General features: G+C 44.0%; 1 protein-coding gene across 1 annotated transcript in view; it reads left to right on the forward strand.

Annotated features, from left to right (window-relative positions):
- Positions 1-16,168, forward strand: part of LOC309437568 (uncharacterized protein) — a gene marked incomplete at its 3' end in the record, with an annotated part of 279,930 nt that extends 263,762 nt beyond the window's left edge. Inside the window, exons 6-7 of the mRNA XM_082048111.1 lie at positions 15,501-15,560; positions 16,035-16,168. Of these exons, the coding sequence (XP_081904237.1) occupies positions 15,501-15,560; positions 16,035-16,168 (194 nt within the window). The remainder of the gene's footprint in view (positions 1-15,500; positions 15,561-16,034) is intronic.
- Between the last annotated feature and the right edge of the window lie 2,696 nt (positions 16,169-18,864).

Raw genomic sequence — 18,864 nt, forward strand, 5'->3', positions numbered from 1 at the left:
TTTTAGCTGCTTGTGCACCTGTTCCACAGCGTGTTCACCTCACCCAGGCTGGACAACGGTTGTTGCAGAGACTCCACAGTTGAGTGAGCTCTGGAAGAGGCTTTTCTACCCCAGCCATTCGTTTGCAGCATCCCACCACAGATTGTGCTGATACAAATGTCTTCTGGGCCCCCTGGTACCAGAAGTGAGCTGCTTTATAAAAGAGGGAGGTTTTTTGGTAACTTCAGAGAGTTCAAAGTTAATTTCTAAGAGTAAGGGTTAAACAACGGGACTTCTAGAAAGTGCTAATCTTAACTAGAAGTTTTTTTACCGAAAGGTGCGTGTTGCACCATCTCTAGGGATTTGTTCCAAGCGTACTGGACCAGGTTCGGCCACAAGAAATATGGCCCAGCAGGTGTAGTGCTTGGATTTGCTTTTTAGCGACAGAGAAACCAGGTTTCAATGTTTATAAGATGCGTGAGCAACTGGGATGAGCAGGGTACAGGAGACTGGAGTGGTCAGAGCAAGCGGCTGCTGACCATCTGGCCTGTAATGTATTGAAAAGGCAATTCCAATAACTCATTTTACAACCAAGTGATCATTTATCCTACTAGCAAAATCTGTTCAACTCTGGTTGTATAGGTTATACAGTAATAAAAGTTCAAGTATCCATAAAATTGCCATTGAACTGTAAATTAACGTGAGGTAAAGTTGTTGCCCAAGGGAATAACCAAGCTTCAGAAAGTTGTGTCCTATGTTAATTTATGCTGAGTTCATCTGTGCTTAGGAAAAGAATGGGTTTATGCTGGTCTTTGGTTGTTGAGCTCAGGGTTTTGTTTTCAAGCAGAAATTGCTATCGTCATCTCTGCTTATTTCAACAGGACTTTGCGGAAGCAGAGAAAAGCCCAGGAAAAATTATGAATGAGATGACTTATTTTTTCTTTCCTTCTGTCTTTCTTTTTCTGGAATGGGCAGAGCCAGTCCACGTGTGCTCCACTCCAGGCGCCTTGAAATGGTCACGTTTCCCTTTTGCTTAAGCAAAGGTGTACATTTGCTTTGCTGCCCACTCCTTCACCCCTGCGTTAAAACCTGTGTTTTGTGGATTTTTGTGTGTTCGTTTGCTTTGTGGTTTTGGTTTTTTTCTACTTCATCGAAAAAAAAAGAAACCAGTGGTGCTTCTAGAGGTCAGTTTTATTTATTAGGGATGAAGGTTAATTAAAAAAAAAGAAGTGCTTGGTCCCATTGCCTTGGGAATCAACTGCTTTTTAAAAAGAGTTGGGTAAAAAGCCAGTTGGGGTATCCAGAGCTACGTCCTGCAGTGTGGTCTGCAAAACGGCACTGCTGGATTGGTGCCATTTCCGCAGCCGAGGAAGCACAGAAGGTAGAGGAGCCGCATAACGAGGTGTACACAGACTGTTTGCAAGTGCTCTGCAACACTCCAGCTATCGGGGTCTGTTGCGGCACTTGGGAGTGGTTGTTTGTTCAGGGCTTCAGAGCAGCCGTATAAACCCCTGCTCTGTTACCAGAGCCTGAACAAGCTCTCTCCTCCATCTCTTGCTAACAAGCCTCTGAGATTTGTAGTGATTCGCTGACTCTGCTCACAGCAAGAGTCTCTGTCCCCGGCCGGTGCTGCGCTGAACCCACATGATGGCAAACAACACCTCCCGCCAATTACTGACAAAAAACCAGTCACCGTTGTTCCCTGTCGGTGATGGAGCACCACTGGTCTGCTTGACACAGGGTAAGGGCTGAGGCAGCTGGAGCAGGATCTGCACCGCACCGTCGGTGGCAGCAAATTAAAAAATAGTTTAAATGTTTTCTGGTTCCTCTTCTACTTTTTACTCCATTATTTTCATACAGAAGTACTTCTCTTGAGTTCTCTTTTTTTGCTTACCATTTCTTCCTCTTTCCATTTCACCTTGGCTTTTTAGTCCATATCTCCCCCCCACACACCTTTCTTCTCTCTTTCTTTCATTTCAGTCTCTATTTATTTCTCCTGCTTCACAGATTGTCTCTCTGCTTGGTTTTCTTTTTCCCGGCACTTACTATATTCCTCATGTTTTGCAGCTCTAATGCTAGCTTGTCTGCCAAAGAATAAACTCCTATTTATGGAAAATATATGCAGCTATATGCACTGCTAAAACATCTTCAGACTGTTTGCTCACAGTCATCCTGCAGAGACAGCACGACACTGTTAACACAAGAACTGAACAGCTACCACTACATTTACCAAAATTAGAGCCAAATGGCACGTAAGCACACACCTAGTACAGCTCCTTCAATGCGCACACACGGGTCCACGTTCATCCGACTGAATCGATCTCAAATGAACCAGCCTCTTGCTTCTTCTGCCAATGAGACAATGCGGTTTAGTTTTATGTGTGAGAATCCATGGGTTAGTCCATGGTTAGATGTCATTACCGCACTCTTCCCTCGCTGTTCGCTTTGCCCAGGGAGGGATAACAATTAGTCATGCCCTCCAGTGTAGGCCGGTGGAAATGCCTGAACTGGTCCATTGTCAGGTCAAGGTAAACTTTTAGAGCACTCTAAATTTGAAGGTCTGAGCAAGCTGATTTCCTGGGACACCCGTGACATTAAAAAGATCAGTATATTGGGGTGGTTTCATCTTGTGCCTCTAGATTAGTATCCTAAAGCAGCAATACTCCATGCGTGATACCTTTTAAAACGTTTTTAGGTTTTCAGCATTGTTTCTTGCAGAAGTACGATAAATAAAGGGGGGCAATTTCAAAGGCACAAAGGATAGTTCTTCCATTGAAAGTTGATGGAAGTTGTGTTTAATTCCCATTTGTGCCCTTGAAAACACACATGTCCCTGCCTTGCCCATGGCTTTAAATCTCATGTGCACACAAACACAAGCCCCGTGTTCCTATTCAACCTTCCACACACAATTTAATTTCCTTTCAGTGTCACAAACTTTCTTTGGTAGCTGAAATATGTCAGGGATGTTTTTGTCAAATTGCTGAGACCGGGTTCCTCAGCTCCCACCATGCACTTCTGGGGTGATCAGATCATGATGTTAGTAGAGTCACATAAGAGCTTATTAGCAGCTGTTGTTGCAGACACTTTCTCTGTGCTCTAAAAACAACAACAAGAACAACAACTCAGCTGGGAAGAGCATATGCAATAGCCTTTTAATCATTGCTTCAACTCACCATGTCATGATGTGTAAGCTTTCTCATCAATGAGGCTAGGAATACAAAACCAGAGAACTTCTTAAATATTTCAAACACCTGCATCTTGTGAAACAAATTTATGCTACCAGATTTAAAAAAAAAAAAAAAAAAAAAGAAAGAAAAAGACGAAAGAAAATAAATTCTCTTGGATCAAAAGTGCCTCCTTATCAGGAAATGAAGGACAGGAACAAAAATACCCTCCTCCTCCACCTCCTCCTCTTCTTTTCCCACCTCAAATTTGATGATAAAATTCTGCAATCTGACAACCCCCTGCAAAACGGTAGCTGAGTATTTACGAACGGGGCTTTTCGATGCAGGTCTGCAATTAAAAACCTCGCAAGCACCAGTCATTTCAAAGCTAGTCAGTCTGTGTCTTCTCGTCACTGTCTGTGCCGCCCGGCTTTTCCGCCCTCCTTTACCTGCACCTGGTGCGAAGCAAACGTGAGCGGCCATGCGGAGGGGACAGGGGCAGCTGGGGACGAAATGCCAGGTGTTTCAGTCTTTATTTGGCCATGGCGGGAAAGTCTGTTGCTGGTCACCAGGCTGGGGATCACAGAATCACAGAATGTCAGGGGTTGGAAGGGCCCTGGAAAGCTCATCCAGTGCAATCCCCCCATGGAGCAGGAACACCCAGCTGAGGTTACACAGGAAGGTGTCCAGGCGGGTTGGAATGTCTGCACAGAAGGAGACTCCACAACCCGCCTGGACAGCCTGGGCCAGGCTCTGCTACCCTCACCGGGAACAAGTTTCTTCTCAAATTTAAGTGGAACCTCTTGTGTTCCAGTTTGAACCCATTACCCCTTGTCCTACCATTGGTTGTCACTGAGAAGAGCCTGGCTCCATCCTCCTGACACTCACCCTTTATATATCTGTAAGCATTAATGAGGTCACCCCTCAGTGTCCTCTTGTCCAGCTCCAGAGCCCCAGCTCCCTCAGCCTTTCCTCACACGGGAGATGCTCCACTCCCTGCAGCATCTTGGTGGCTGCGCTGGACTCTCTGCAGCAGTTCCCTGTCCTTCTGGAACTGAGGGGCCCAGTACTGGACACAATATTCCAGATGTGAATGGGCCTACAGCACTCACAGTGATTAATTTGTTTCCTTTCGTAATAAGTCAGACAATAAGGGTGTTGCTAGATCTTCCATGGAGCCCAAAGGCAGGGATGCTGGTTGATTTTTGTTTGCTCTGCAGTTATGATTTGTGTGACCACCAAGTTGCCCCTTGACTCAGAATGTCCAATGCGGCAGCGTTGCGTGCTTTGCAGTCAGTGAGCGGAGCCGGGCAGGGTACCCATGGCCTGCAGATGTTTCTTTGCAGACACCACTTGCCCATCTCCTGTTCTTTCCTGAGATTCCAGAAACCGGGCTTGGTGGGTGATGAGAAATGCTGTATCTTACCTCTTCGCCCATTCTCTGCAAGTATTAACAGCCTCAATATGTAGCTTTGTGGTACTGAGGTTTTTAAGCCACAGACTGAATTAAGGGAATGTTTTATAAAGATAAAAAAGTGGCAAGTGAGGGCAGCTCCTTTGTGTCTTCAAAACATGTCACGATTATTTACAGCTTTTGAGAAAATGAAGCCATGTCGCTCATGGGGGCATACAATATTTTAGATCGCTTTCAGTTGGGAAAATCATTAACATTGCTGGGATTCAGCTTCATTTCACATGGGAGAATTGGTAGATGGCAGGAAAAATGCTCCATTCACAGGTGCAGGCTGCATCAGCGTGAGGCAGATCTGCTAATCGAGGTGTACCTGCTGAGCTGTGCTGGCAAATCCTTCCTTGGGTAGACTTGGCCTGAGTCTGAGCTCTTTTCTATAGCTAGCTATATATTGTCCTCTGTATTTAGACGGAGAAACTGCAGCAGTGAGCATAAGTGGTTGCTCGTGGCACTGAAGGCATTATTTTTAGAGGTGGAAGTGGAAGGCTGGAGTCCCCTGGTCCCAGTCATGTTCACACCAGACCGTTGCAGTTTGGCTTGAACGGGGTTTAAAGCTCAGCACTCGGGTCACAAAGAAAATGCACACACTATTATCATTTTGCAGGAGCTCTCCATTGGCATGATCCATGTCTTTGCAAACACAATAGTCCATCACCAATCCAGTCATCTGGCTGTGACTGAGGGGTTTATGCAATTATAAAAAAGTGGATGATTTGAATGTTTCTATCCCTCTTGTGGAATGATGTTTGGAATTTATCCGATGAGAGAGGGAAGGGATTTTGTTTGTTTTGTTTGATCATTTCTTATCACAGAACTTTGTTTGACTCAAACCACAATGATACAAGCATTCAAACACCACCTTCAGATGTAATATTGATTTATAAAACAGCAGTGCACAGCTGCTAAGCTTCACTGTTGCATACAGAAGGTCTTCAATTCCCAACAAATTACTGGCATTTCTGCCTATTTACAAATTAATGTTTCCTCTGAACCTTGTACATGTCTTATTATTTTAGTCTGCTTTCTTCCATTTCTGCACAGCAACCTTGTGTGAGTGTGTATTATGCAGTGATAGGGCAGCTTTAGAGCATCAGTTAAATTGGAGTTAAATAAAAAAAATCTAGATCAACTTTTATCCTTAGGCAAGTTATGCACTGAGTGAAATTAAACCACTATATGTACTTGTAGATTGAAGAATCAGAGGTGGAGGATGGGTCAGAAACAGTAAGATCAAAGTTTTTCTTCTTTGAAAAAAATCTCTTTGAAAAGCCCCCATGCCACCTATTCTGCTTGTTAATGTTTTGACTGGAAGTGTCTGGCAGTGTCATCAGCAGCAGAATATTTTTAAAGACCTTTTTTTTCTTGAGCTGACTCTAATAGCAAAGCAATGGATCCTTAGCAGCCTCTGTTATATGTCTCTTAAGGGAATATTTTTGTTAATTGCAAATATTTGATTGACAAACATGGGATGCAATTAGTAGTCAGGCACAGTAGGAATGTGCAGTGAACTGGATCTCTGAACCAACAGATCTCAACTCTCTCAGCTTGATCTGAAATAGGCTAGAGCATTTAAACCATATGTTTCCCTCAAACTTTTTCTTTCCTCTGAAAATTCCTTATTTCCCTCAACTAACCTTCTTTCACTCTCTGCACCAAGGGAGCTAATTCATCTACCATGATCACGTCAAATAAAGACAGAAAATTCTACACAAGCTTCAGACTTATGCTGCTTTTTGACCGTGGCAGTAAAAATTAATGTGGACAAGACTATACATGCCAGTTGTGCCTTACAAAAGCCCTAGGTGAAAGAGAACACAATCTAATTTAACTTTAGACATTTTGAGCTTAATGGTCTATTTAAACAACCTGGTACCACCTGACTACATTTATCAATTATATTTCTTTTTATTTATACAGAGCACTGTCTTTCTGGAAAGGCTATAATTAAAACTTATCTAGATAAATTGTGCTCCAATTCTGTGCCGTGAGAAGGAACTCAAAGGATTTCAGTGTTTTTATGTGTTCTTTTTCATAAAAACGGTTGCTCTTAAATCTTTAAAAGGAAATAGATTTTCATAATTAGAATAACCTAATTGCAATAGTTTTCATAATTACAGCTAAGAATTACCACCAGGAAATGCGATGTAGATTAAAGTGTTGACAACGCAGAGGAAATGCTGTCTGGGTGAGCAAGATCTCTTCTCTCGGGGAAAAGGTGCTCGTTCCCCCAATTCTTATGACAAGGGCCATTGACAGGAAACCCACCTCTGGGGGATCCATCAGCCCGATGGGGTTTTGAGCGGTATCGGCTCCTTCTTTGTGATGTCATAGTCATCTCTGCCTCACATCACCTTTGCGAGCAGCGGTGGGCAGCAGGAGCTCCGTGTCCTGCAGGCAGGTGGATGCTGCACCATGAGCTCCAGCGTGGAGACACTGGCAAAGCTGGGGTGGCCAAGCAGCCCCGGGTAGTGGCCCAGAGCTGGGGGAACTCGTTAACCCTGCTGGGGGGCTCATTTGCAGCTGGCTTGGGTAAGTCCACAGTCCACTTCTTTTTACAGCTAAACTGCAATGGTATTTTTCTTAGCCACTGATGGGTGTGGACCCCATTTCTTCCAGTGTGAATAGGAATGCTTGGCATGGGCGAAGCGACAGAAGTTTGGCTTACCTCTGCATGAGTATTTGTAGGATGTTTTGTTGTATCGCCAGGCAGTAATCTGAGGAAAATTGAGGGGTCACCCTCTCATCTCTAGTATTTTTTGTATGGCATTAACCAATCTTGCCATAACCTAATTTTATTTGTGGAAGCCCTGGATCCCTTTGAGATCTCCAGCCGTCTTCACAGGGGTAACGTGAGGTTGTAGGTACCCATATCATCCCACTCCATTAGAGCTTGCATATTGATAAAAGGGGCTAATGAAGCTCTGCTCATTTGGGAAGGGCCCCATCCCACAACATTTACTCCTGCTGGTGACTACTCGTGTGATTAAGGCTGACTCACGGAAGTGTTGCAAGATCCAGCCTTTAACTTGCAAATCCCAATAATGCTATGTGTTAATCAGACACTTCATCAGTGAAAAGAGCGCTAGATCCCTAGTAGCTGTATGGGAAGGCTATAAATACGAGAGAGATTTTTTAAAAACTTCCTTGCAGAATTTTGTCCCTAGAAGGGAAAAATGTTGTCTTCCTGCTGAGTCCTGAATGTTAAATTTCAGATTTGCTGTAAGTAGTCCCACAGAACTAACAACAGCAACAAAAAATTCCATCTGTAACATTTCATACACTGTATTTGTAACCCTCTTACAGAAGCAATATTTAACAGGGGTGTTTAAAAAATACTCGTTTTAGTAGGTTTACTAGTATTTATACAAAAGGGCAGTTAATGAAGGTCCATTGCAAACCCCCAATAATTTAGACAGAGCGTCATGCTGAACAACTTTGGTATGGCAGAGTTATTTTAAATGCTGATCCAGGTGCGTGCTTGGACTTGTCAAGGTTGCCCTTAGTGAGGACTGGTCCCCTACAGATAATTCTTTTTTCACACTGGAGCCGTTGTTGTGTCTCTCTGTTTAAGTGCTTGACAGAAAATGTCCACAGTTAGGCTGTGCATAATGTATACTGTCAATTTGTAAAATCTTTCTATGTGGCTGTGTTGAAAGAGGGACTTTGTCACAGGTTTTCTGTTCACAGCTCCACAATTTAAATTTTACTGTTTTGTCATGTTAATGTAATTCACTTAAAATATTTAAATTGTCCTTAATTAAGTGAGGAGGCAGATTATCATTGTGGTGAACTTGTAGGCAGCGTGCGGAACAGTCCTGACACCATTTTGGTGAATACAGGTGATGAATGGTGTTGACATGAGCGGCTGCAGTTACACAGTGTGCGTATACACAAATTATACCGCCATGTGTGTTCCTCGGTGTTATGAAAGCCTTTTGTTTATATATACCCAGCTATACATTTACACATTATGTAAATAAACACACATATGCCCATGTAATTTAATTGAATATATGGCTATGGGTTAAGAGGCATGTTACTCTGATGAAAAACATCTTATGGTACAGAGTAAAAATATTTCCGACGTGCTTTTGAGCCTCCTGTAGAATTTAAGAAGGAACTGCAGAGATTTCTTTAAGGTAGTGGTTCAAATCGTTTAATAGGAAGGCATGATGTTCTTCCAAGAGCTCGAGGCTGTTGAACAGCAGTCTTAGAAACCCATCGAGTTTCATCTTTATTCAGCTCTTCTTATTCAATTATGAGCTTTTCCATCTTTCTGTGGTATATGCAAAGTGGAACATTACGCTGCGAGTTTTGTTTCAAATCAGGTGCGTACTTTTAAGGCAATGTGCAAGAAATTCTGTGTGGATCAGTCTTTCCAGCCACAAATTCCCCAAAAACCAACACAATCATTTTCGGGTGGAATGAAAAGTTGCCCCAGGTGTATTCAGTCAGCCTTGGGGATGCTGGGGTTGCATTCCATGCACTGCCCCTTCTCCCTGGTCCTCGTTTGGGATTGATGGGGGGCCCGTGGGGCACTAATATCTGTGTGTCTTGGTGCAGGGCACCACAGGCCACTCTGCAAGGTGACACGTCTCGCTCTGGCAGAGCCCAGATGCGTGTGTCTGCCTCACGAGGAAATCTCTTGTTTTGCTTTCTGTTTGTCGTTTTTTCCCCCTCCATCTCAGGCGCTCAGCCGGGGCGCGTCTCCTCCAGCTGTTGTGTGACACTGCGCAGCCATCAAACGATGGAAACCCGGATCAGAGAGCGGCAGTGACAGACTCCCCGGTGCAGGCAGGCCAGGTCCCAAATCTATTGTTCATCTGAGAAAGCTCGGCGGAATGACTTGACAGGTTTTTAAAGCACTGGAGAACTTTACCGTGAAGTTTTCTACTGTTCCTACTGCTTTCCCTTACACTGCCTGAAACCAGATGCAAAACATGTGCCGTTTTAGCAATTAACAAAGGAGGAATATTGTTGCTTCTGAACACACATACACACGGACAATCAGGTGTGTGAGAATCGGCAATCCCTCTGCACACGAGGGCTTGCACTGCGATGCTTTGTACTGTTGCATTCAGACACCGTGTTCTAAGCGTCTTTGTTATCGTCGCCTGATAAATAAACAGCCCTAAAATTACAGACCTTATTATGGTAATTGAGTGAAGAAAAGGAAATGCAAACCCTGCTTCGCTATCTATTACATTGCCACTGCTAAAGTTGCCTAAACCTGCGCTACTCAAATGATATTGTAATATTAGCCTTCTTTCTTTTTTCGCAATGATTGTTTTCTGTCCATCTCAAGCTGGATGTCAGTTCATTTAGATTTACATCAAGTAGTAAATTAAAATAATCACTCAGCAAACACTCTCAGCTCAGTTTTCTCTTTCAGTCAGGAGTTGCGAGAGATGCTTGAAGCATTCAAGCAGAAAATATTGCTGTCTAGATATTTGTCCTCTGGGTGATAAAGGAGGCATTGTCTTGGGACCCACTCAGGCCTCGGAGCTGATAGTAGCTGTGCATCACAGCTGTGAAGTGCGCTTTGTTATGTGTCTGAGGATTAGGGTTCAGGACCTTGTTTTTCTTGAAATACCAGACTGATCAGAGCTGCATATGTTCGGGGGAAAGCAGAGGTCGATGGTTCTCTGTCCACATTTTTACTAGATTATTCTTGGACAGAACTCTGGGAGAATACCCTGCAGCTTAAACCATCCCAAGAGTTTTTCATATTCTGCATTATAACCGTCATGGAAAAAAGGCTGGAGCTTATCTATCTGCATTTGAAACAAAAGGCTACGGCAGCGCAGACTCGCTGGGCTTTGGACCCGTGCTGGAACAGGCTGAATTTTGCTCCTTTGTGTTCCCTTTACAGTACAGCTGCCCATTTAGAAGCACAAATGCACCTTGATGTAGTAACCAAATCCAAAGAATGTCTGGCCTTAGGGACAGCAGAGTCAATCTTTAGATCGACAGCTAATCTTTAAACAAGGGTGGAGCCGGGGTGCTGTACACAACAAGGGGCTGGGGGGGTGGCAAGAAAAGGCTGTTGTGTGTCTCTAAGCTGGCTGTTTCAGAAAAAGAGGATGTGGATTTTTTTCCTATTAAAAAATAGATTAATTACATGTTCTTTCTTACCCCCAAGAAAAAAGAAAAAATTGGCAAGTGAGATATGTACAGAAGCACTCTCAGTGTAGGTGCTGTCATGAATTCAGGTAATATTTCCATTACAGTCAGTGAGGTGAAGTCTGAGCAAAGCAGGCAGGATCTGCTCAGCCTTGTCTTTGTACCAGCACAGTATGGGAGTTGGTGGAATTGAGGGCTTGCAGCCAGACTGTCACCTCACTTATGTTGGTGTGATACCACAGAAGCTAGCTGGATTTTACTGGTAGGAGAAGGATGTATGTGGCTCTTTTGTTGCAAGTGAATGTGTATGTATACACTGCAAAACGAATTTTATGTCCGTCTGAATGGGGCCATGATCAATAGGCAGAATATTGCCTGTGAAATGATTAATCACACAACCCCACTGATGGGATGGAAGTGAGAACAGCGTTTTAGCCATATACTGTAGAATGCCTAAGGGTGAGTCCCTGGTATTTCTCTGTTTGAAAATGTGTCAGTGGGCACAACTTGTAACCCCATCAAACTTCTGCATAAATTCTGAGGGCTACCCATATATCTTTACTTTTAAAACTAGGTCTGCGTGGTGAGTCCCTTATGAGGAAAGACTGAGGGAGCTGGGGCTCTTTAGTTTGGAGAAGAGGAGACTGAGGGGTGACCTTATTAATGTTTACAAATATATAAAGGGTGAGTGTCAGGAGGATGGAGCCAGGCTCTTCTTGATGACAACCAATGGTAGGACAAGGGGTAATGGGTTCAAACTGGAACACAGGATGTTCCACTTACATTTGAGAAGAAACTTGTTCCCGGTGAGGGTGGCAGAGCGTGGCCCAGGCTGCCCAGGGAGGTTGTGGAGTCTCCTTCTCTGCAGACATTCCAACCCGCCTGGACACCTTCCTGTGTAACCTCAGCTGGGTGTTCCTGCTCCGGTGGGGGGATTGGACTGGATGAGCTTTCAAGGTCCTTTCCAATCCCTGACTTTCTGTGATTCTGTGAAGTGGTTCCTTCTGTCATTGGAAATATGGAGTTACGTACCAAAATTGTCTTGGCTTAAGCTGCAGGTCTGGAATGAGTTCCCTCCCACAGAGTCAGGAGCATCTGCTCCACCCCTCTGGAGAGGGGGTAAAGACCTGAGCGATGGCTTCAAAACGAAGCCTGCCTTTGGTTTTTGCTCAGTTCTTCCCATTCACCTGGCACATCCCAACCAGGGCTCCTTGTTCAGGCTCCTCGTTCAGGCTGCCCGTCAGTGGGGTGGCTCAGGTGGAAAAGGTGAGCTGGGACCTGTTCGCCAAGGTGTCCTGGAGGCGATTGGAGACGCTGGCTGGAGCTTAGTGGGCTTAACGAATGGTGTGAGGTTACCGTCGTGACAGGGCACCCGCTCAGGCTCAGCTGTAGACCAAACACAACACGCTCTAACCCATCCGGTCTTTTTATGGATGTCTTTGCCATTCAGAGGAGGCTCTTGGCATGTTCCGGTTTTGGTGGTCTTGGCAAGAATGATCCAAAAGTATTTTTCTCTGCTTAGACAAACTGTTTTCCAAATGTTAAGAAAAGAGTAACTGGGGCAGGATGTGGACTGAGAAGCCTTGGTCAGAGGCCTGTGTAGTTATTGATTGTTTGAATTAAGCTCTAGGCTCTCAGCGTAGTAATAAATTTGTGTTCTGATCCTCTGTATTGCCAAACGTCCTCCTGCTCTACTGCTGTGCCATGCACCTTTTCCAAGGGTCTGTGCTGGAGGGGGGACATGCATGGACCAAAATGATGCCATGTGGTGTCAGGGGAAACCATTTCTTGGTACTTTACTGGCTGCCTGGCAGAATGGATTTGCTGCATTTGTGCATTTCTGCTTACAGAAAGCTGGCATCATTGTAACGTATTTATCATTGGAGATACGCTAATAGCAAACTTTCAAAAAAATCATAGAGTAGCAGTCAATGTCTCGTTTGTTTGTAAGTAGTCTTTTATATTTAGGTGTTTTCCTTCACTTCAACTTCCTCCTTTCTTAGGAAATGAGCACTGGGTACCAACCTCTGCCTTTCGACTCCTAGAAATGCTCTCTGTTTTATTTGTCCTCTGTCTTTTTTTCCTTCCTTCTTTCTTTCTTTCTTTTTTTTTTTCCTCTCACTAGGTTTTTAAAATGCATGTTGCTTTTCTTTTTCAATGCTTTGAAAAGGTTTGGTTTGTTCTCACTCATGCTACACAGTTACCCATCAGTCCTTTCTCCTTGAGTTCATCCTGCTGATAGTGCTCCTTTATTATGATGTTTTCCATACATTTTCCACCTTCTTTCCTAAACTAGTTTTACCTCTTGTTTGCCTGTCTGATGCTTTTCTTCTTTCTCTATCCTGGCAAAACATATTAGAGGTGCCACTTACTTTTTCTGTCTAATCCCCATGCGCAGCTCTCAAGCTCTGCTCCCTCTGCCCTGCAGAGACCCAAACCTCTGGCGCTGCTTTCCAGCACCGCTGGCTCTGGCTCTGCCTCTGGCTCCGTTCCCTTCCTGCCGTGCCCCTGCCATCCCCTGCTCTGTCACTCTCTGTTATGAGCGTGACACAGTGCACACGGTGACAGAGCTGTGCTGGGAGCCACAGCAAAACATCCCTTTGCAGCCGGGTCCGCCCCACTCAACTCAGTGAGCCCTCTGATGAATCTTCAGGGAGTTTTACCTAAAAATACAAATCAAGCTCCTCTCTCAAAGCTGGACAGCAGAAGGGGGGGATTCCCGTATTGATTACATTAAAAAGTGAGAAAGTTTCCTGAAAGAAGGAAAAATAAAACCTGCTGAGGCAGAAGGCAGCTGCAGCCTCCAGCTCCTTATGCAAACTCACATCGCTGAAGAGTTGGAGGCAGAGATGCGAAACCTTCCCCTGCTGGTACCTATTCCTCTGCTTGAACGAAGGAGACACGGGGGCCAAGATATTTCAGGGTAAGGGATTTTGCAGGTGTAAACTGACATGCCAGTAACTATATTATCTCTGTGGGCTACTATCAGCTGAAAATCAGGCCTCAGCGTTTTATCTGATTTGAGTTCTTCGTGGAAAAATGTACAAGCATTCACACAGGCATGTCATGATGCGTGCTGAAGTTATTTGAAGTATACATCATTTTCTAGATATCTCAATATCAATATGAATGTGGAGTTGCTGAAATTATCAAAATATTGACATAAAACCCTATGCAAAGTTTGACACTTCTGTTCGTGAGTGGTGTGGCTTGGGTTTTTTTGCTGCTGTCACCAACCAGGGCCATCAGGACCCAGCATAAAGCCAGGCACTGGAAGGGGGAATTCTTTGCAATTAAAAAAAGACAGATTTCGTGACTGCAGGAAAAGAGCTACTAGAGTAGAAGGTTACTGAAGAGAGTATTCAGAGAGTTCAAACACAAGTAGGACATCTCCAAATGCAGGAAACCAGCAACACAGAATGAGGTGAGAGAACTGAGCACAGAGCAGGAGGGCAGTAACCCCGTGTGCATCCATCCCCAGCAAGAGAGGTATCCGACAAATCCTTGAAAGAGACATCTTACAAAAGCTTCATTATAAGCTCTTGCTAATTTGCGCAGTGTCAGGAATGGCAATATTGTTTTCCACTCACCTGTTGGGATCTGTGTGTGTATATCTGATTAGATGGTACTTCTGAAAAGTGTGAACAGTCCATGGTGAAGTCTTTGTATGGCACTTGGCAGAATGGCATCACTTCAGTGTAAATAAATGATATTTGTAATGTTTTTATTATATAACAATCTCAATATTGTTGCTGCTGCTATGACACATGAAGAACTATGCTTGTTTTCTGCCATAAGGGTTATGGATTCACATCAGGATAACCCATTCTTGGTCTCTTCCTGCTGGAGACGGGCTGAGACCCACAAGGGACCTGTGAAGCACCTCTTCTGGTTCGATATTAGGAAATACTGGAAGTATGCAAAATGTAGGCAAAGCCAGGTGCATTGCCTTTGAAGTTTTCCTCCCTCTAACAACACAAATGTTACCGTGATGTTTTTCTAGGGCTTGCTTGGCGCTTGTGGGATCTCATGGTGGGTTTCCTGTTGCGTACCAAGTCAGCCCCTCTAAGCAGCGCCAAGCAGATTCCAGACTAAAAGGGCAGCTGAAAGACAGACTTGGCTGCAGCTGCTACCTGGAAATCCAGAGACTGTTGTCTTCCTTATTTCATCTGTCGCTAGTCAGCTGGAAAGCACAGTGACCTATGAGTAATGTGGTCATCCCAAACTCATGCTGATAAAACCTTTACACTACCACTTCTTGCCATCTCTCCCTTTCCATTTCTGAGATGTTCTGATCCAATCTTGACTTCCTTTGAGGTAGGGCATTAAGACAGAATGCCCTACCACCCTTGGAGAGTCAGAGAGAAATGATTTTGAGTTGCTTTTTTGTTGTGTTTTTGCCTGATAGACTTGTCTTGCAGAGCTTTTATACCAGTGAGAGAGGATATGACTCTGTGGCCATAACCCAGGGGCCCGTTTGGACATTACTCCTCTCCATTAGTGGCTGCTGTTGAAGGCATGCCAGAAGAATTTCCAAATCCCAGAATATCAGTTTGGTCCTACGGGCAGTAAACCCCCAAGTGTAGCTTAGAGCAACATAAAGTTGGGATATAGCCAAGCTCAGTTGTTCTTTGCTCTCTCCACCTCCTTGGCAATACTACGTGTGTTCTGCCTGCCACTGGGCGGTCAATCCACCTGGCATATTTGTAATCCTCTGTGTTTCTTTGCACCACTAATTAATGCTTCTTGCTTATTCTTTACAGATCAGCGTGGTGGATTTTATGGTGGATTTCTACAGCTGAGGGACGTCTGTGAATTTCCAGGTAATTTCCATGTCTTCTGCTTCTTTCATGAGCTGCTCTGCATGTTGTGACTTTTTCTTTGATTTTAGGCTGCAGTCCTCTCTCTTTACTCCCTACATTTGTCACCTCATGATCACACTGTTGTCTTGAGTTGCATCTTAGAGATATTTGAATTATAAAGTGAAGGATGTTCTGGCTCCCCACTAAGTATCTAGCCTAGCTCTTCTGTCACACCAGCAGCATTTGACCAGAAACCTGCAAACTGCCTGTTCGTATCTGAGGGCTTTTACTTGCATTTATTAAGGGTAGAAGTGGTTGAACACTTACTGGAAAAAGAACTGTCTTTCTGTTTGTGTGATGCTGCCATAACTGTGGCTGATGGAGGAACTCAATGACAAGGCATTTTGCTTGAAACACTTCCACGTTTTGACGGGACACAGTCCTCATCTATTTTTCACATTTTAAAGGGCTAAGATTTACTTCGGCTTTTTGTAGTAGATTGTAAAATGTTTCGTGCTTACATTAGCTTCATTCCTTTCTTTGAGAAACCCAAAATTAAAGTAAGCGCGTGCTACAGTGAGGACCTACCTAAGGGCATTGAGTGCGATGGTTTGAGGACCAGCATATGATGGACACACTGAGCCCCAGTCCTGCTGGGGTCCCAAGCCCGTGGCAGTAGATTTGTGCGCTGGTGGTTCAAGGCACAGCTCTAGCAAGTCAGATAAAAGCAGGTTGTTTTGCCGTTTGGCACTCGGCCATCCTCCTTATGATAATGTCAGTATTGTCAGCTCCTTGGGGCAGGGACTGTGGCTTTCCATATGTCTTGAGTCACTCCAAGATTGTGGCTAGCGTTCTGTGAACCACAGCTAATAAATCAAAGCCATTTTTTTCTCATGCGCTTCAAAACCTACTCCATTTTGGAATGAGCAAACCACGTACGGCTCACTGCAGGCTTTGTCAAATTATTCCTCCCCTTCACACTTGGACTCTTCTTCATTTTCCACACACTTAATACTCACCCAGCTCCTTTCTGTAACTGGCAGCTGATCCAATTACACACTAGAGGTAGAAATACTGAAGTCTTACAGTTCAAATGTGGAATGATATGCATAGTCACTTTGTCACTCAAATACTTTAAAAAAATAAAAAAGGAAGAAAAATCAGACTAGCTGGCTGTAATTAAGGGCAGAAAGTAGAGCACACAGTTAATATCTCCATGGTTTGCCAGTACTGGGATGTCACAAGTACAGATCAGGAAACTAGAGCCATGTGGCTTCCCAGACAAAAACACTGGCTTTTTACTGCTGGGGCTACACTGCAAATCCAGCTTAAGGTTCAAAATTAAATGAGACCCTTAACCTATGCCAGAATATACGATCCCTCTAGGTCAGAGCTGAGGTTATTGGCAGGTTGGTGTGATGAAGCTTGTTGCCTTCAACACTTATAAACAAAGGATTTAAGGTCCAAATCCTGCCACAACACCAAGAAGCCAGGAGTGTATGGGCACCAGCACCCAGATACAGAGGCACGGAAAAAGGAAAAACCTGAAGTATCAGAATGTAGGCAGGGTTGGGTTAGTGCAATGAGGCACTTCATGGTAATGGACTCATCTGCTGCTCCCAGGCAGGAGCATCTCAAAGGCAGGCTCCATTTGGGGTCAGACGGATGGTGCTGTGTTCTGCCTGAGCTGTTTTCTGGGCTCCCTGCTTCCCTTTCTGTTGCATTAACAGCACAAAACTGTAGCCACAGTCAGATGCGGGATCCCAGTGGCACTATCAACATGTGCAACTCTTGGACTGGGTAAGTCGCCTGTGCAAAGTTGTGCCAAGAGAGAGCTTGTTCCTTATTGGAAAAGATCCCAATCACTTACTAGGGATAATAACGAATGCCTGATAATAATGACCCACTTTGAATTAGATGTAAAGTTAGGATGGAGGCATCAGGTAGCTAACAGCTACTCCTTGCTTGTACTATTGGCGTTTGGCTGCTGTGTGGCTAGCAGGCTGACGTGTGTGTCTGCTCCCAGAACTACATTTTTGGAGAATTGTGGTTCAGATTCTCAGCTGGATTTTTGTTCAGGGTTATTCAGAGAGCATTTTGCACTCAGCAGAGCAAGCTTGTAAAACTGCATAGCAGTAGCAAAAGTTCTACCACATTACCCGAAAAGCAGGAACCTTCAAAGCCTCCAAGCTTCTCCAGTTTCCACCAGAGAGCTAGAGCTGAGAATCCCATATGACAAAAAACAAGCAATAATTAAAAATCTTTATTTTGCCCAAAGAATTCATTTGTTCGAGGTATGTAAATGTCTTTGCCAGCTTGTAAGTTATTTCATTTCTGGTAGTTCCTTAGCTCAGTAATCTGAGCTTGGGAACAGAGGAGTCTGAAAGGAGTGTTGCTCTGAAACAAAACACCTGTCTTTCAGTCAAGACTAAATTGACAAGCAACAATTTAGTTGTCTAAACTCAGAGCTTTCAGGATTTCAGACTACATAAATGTCAAGATGCCTAGGTAGGGCTCAAAGGTGAGCGACAGTGTAGGCAAATACACATTGGAACTTCAATTATCCAAACCCTGATAACTCTCAGTTACCTGAAGTTTAAACGTGTCTTTTCCTCACTCTTAGTTTCTACATTTTTCTGTAAAATCCCTTTGTACTGAATCGCCTATGTCTTTGCCCAGCATAATCTGTAAATTTTTAAGACCTCGTCTCCTGGGGAGCTTAGTGTGTCTGCCAGATCACAGCATCAGCAGCCCCTTCCTGACAGAGCCTGTAATTATCCCTTCATGTTACCTGTTACATTTGGATAGAACTATTGAAATAAATAAATCATCATTTTCATCTTTGTTGTCTCCAGCTGCATTCCACTTCTCCGTAGGCACGGTGTCACTGAGGCACCCTTCATCCTAATGCAGAGTGCGTACATGCACTTAAACACCATTCTTTAATGATAGTCCTCTAATTTGCAGCCAGAGGACAGGATGGACTTTGCTGGTTAGCAGAACTCACCATCAGTAAGTTGGATTTCCTGGACCACATTATTCCCTTCGTTGCTCTCCTATAACATCTTTGACATTGACTGATATCCAAGAGCCAAAATGCCTCAATTTCCATAGTTTTGGAGCTTAAAAGCTGCTGGGATCCAAATCAGGACCCTCTGAGAAATTTTGCTTTACCTGTTCCTGACTTCAACACTTTTTTTCAATACATCCCAGTTACTTTAGAGTGAGTTTGTTGTGATTTGATTTCAGAGAGGTAGCAGTTCACGTTTAGAGGTCCCTGCACCAGCTATAGAACTAAATCAAAAAGTTTTGAGTGGCAGAAGAA

This window comes from Streptopelia decaocto (genome assembly GCF_964273445.1).
Source record: "Streptopelia decaocto genome assembly, chromosome: 3".
NCBI classification, from domain to species: domain Eukaryota; kingdom Metazoa; phylum Chordata; class Aves; order Columbiformes; family Columbidae; genus Streptopelia; species Streptopelia decaocto.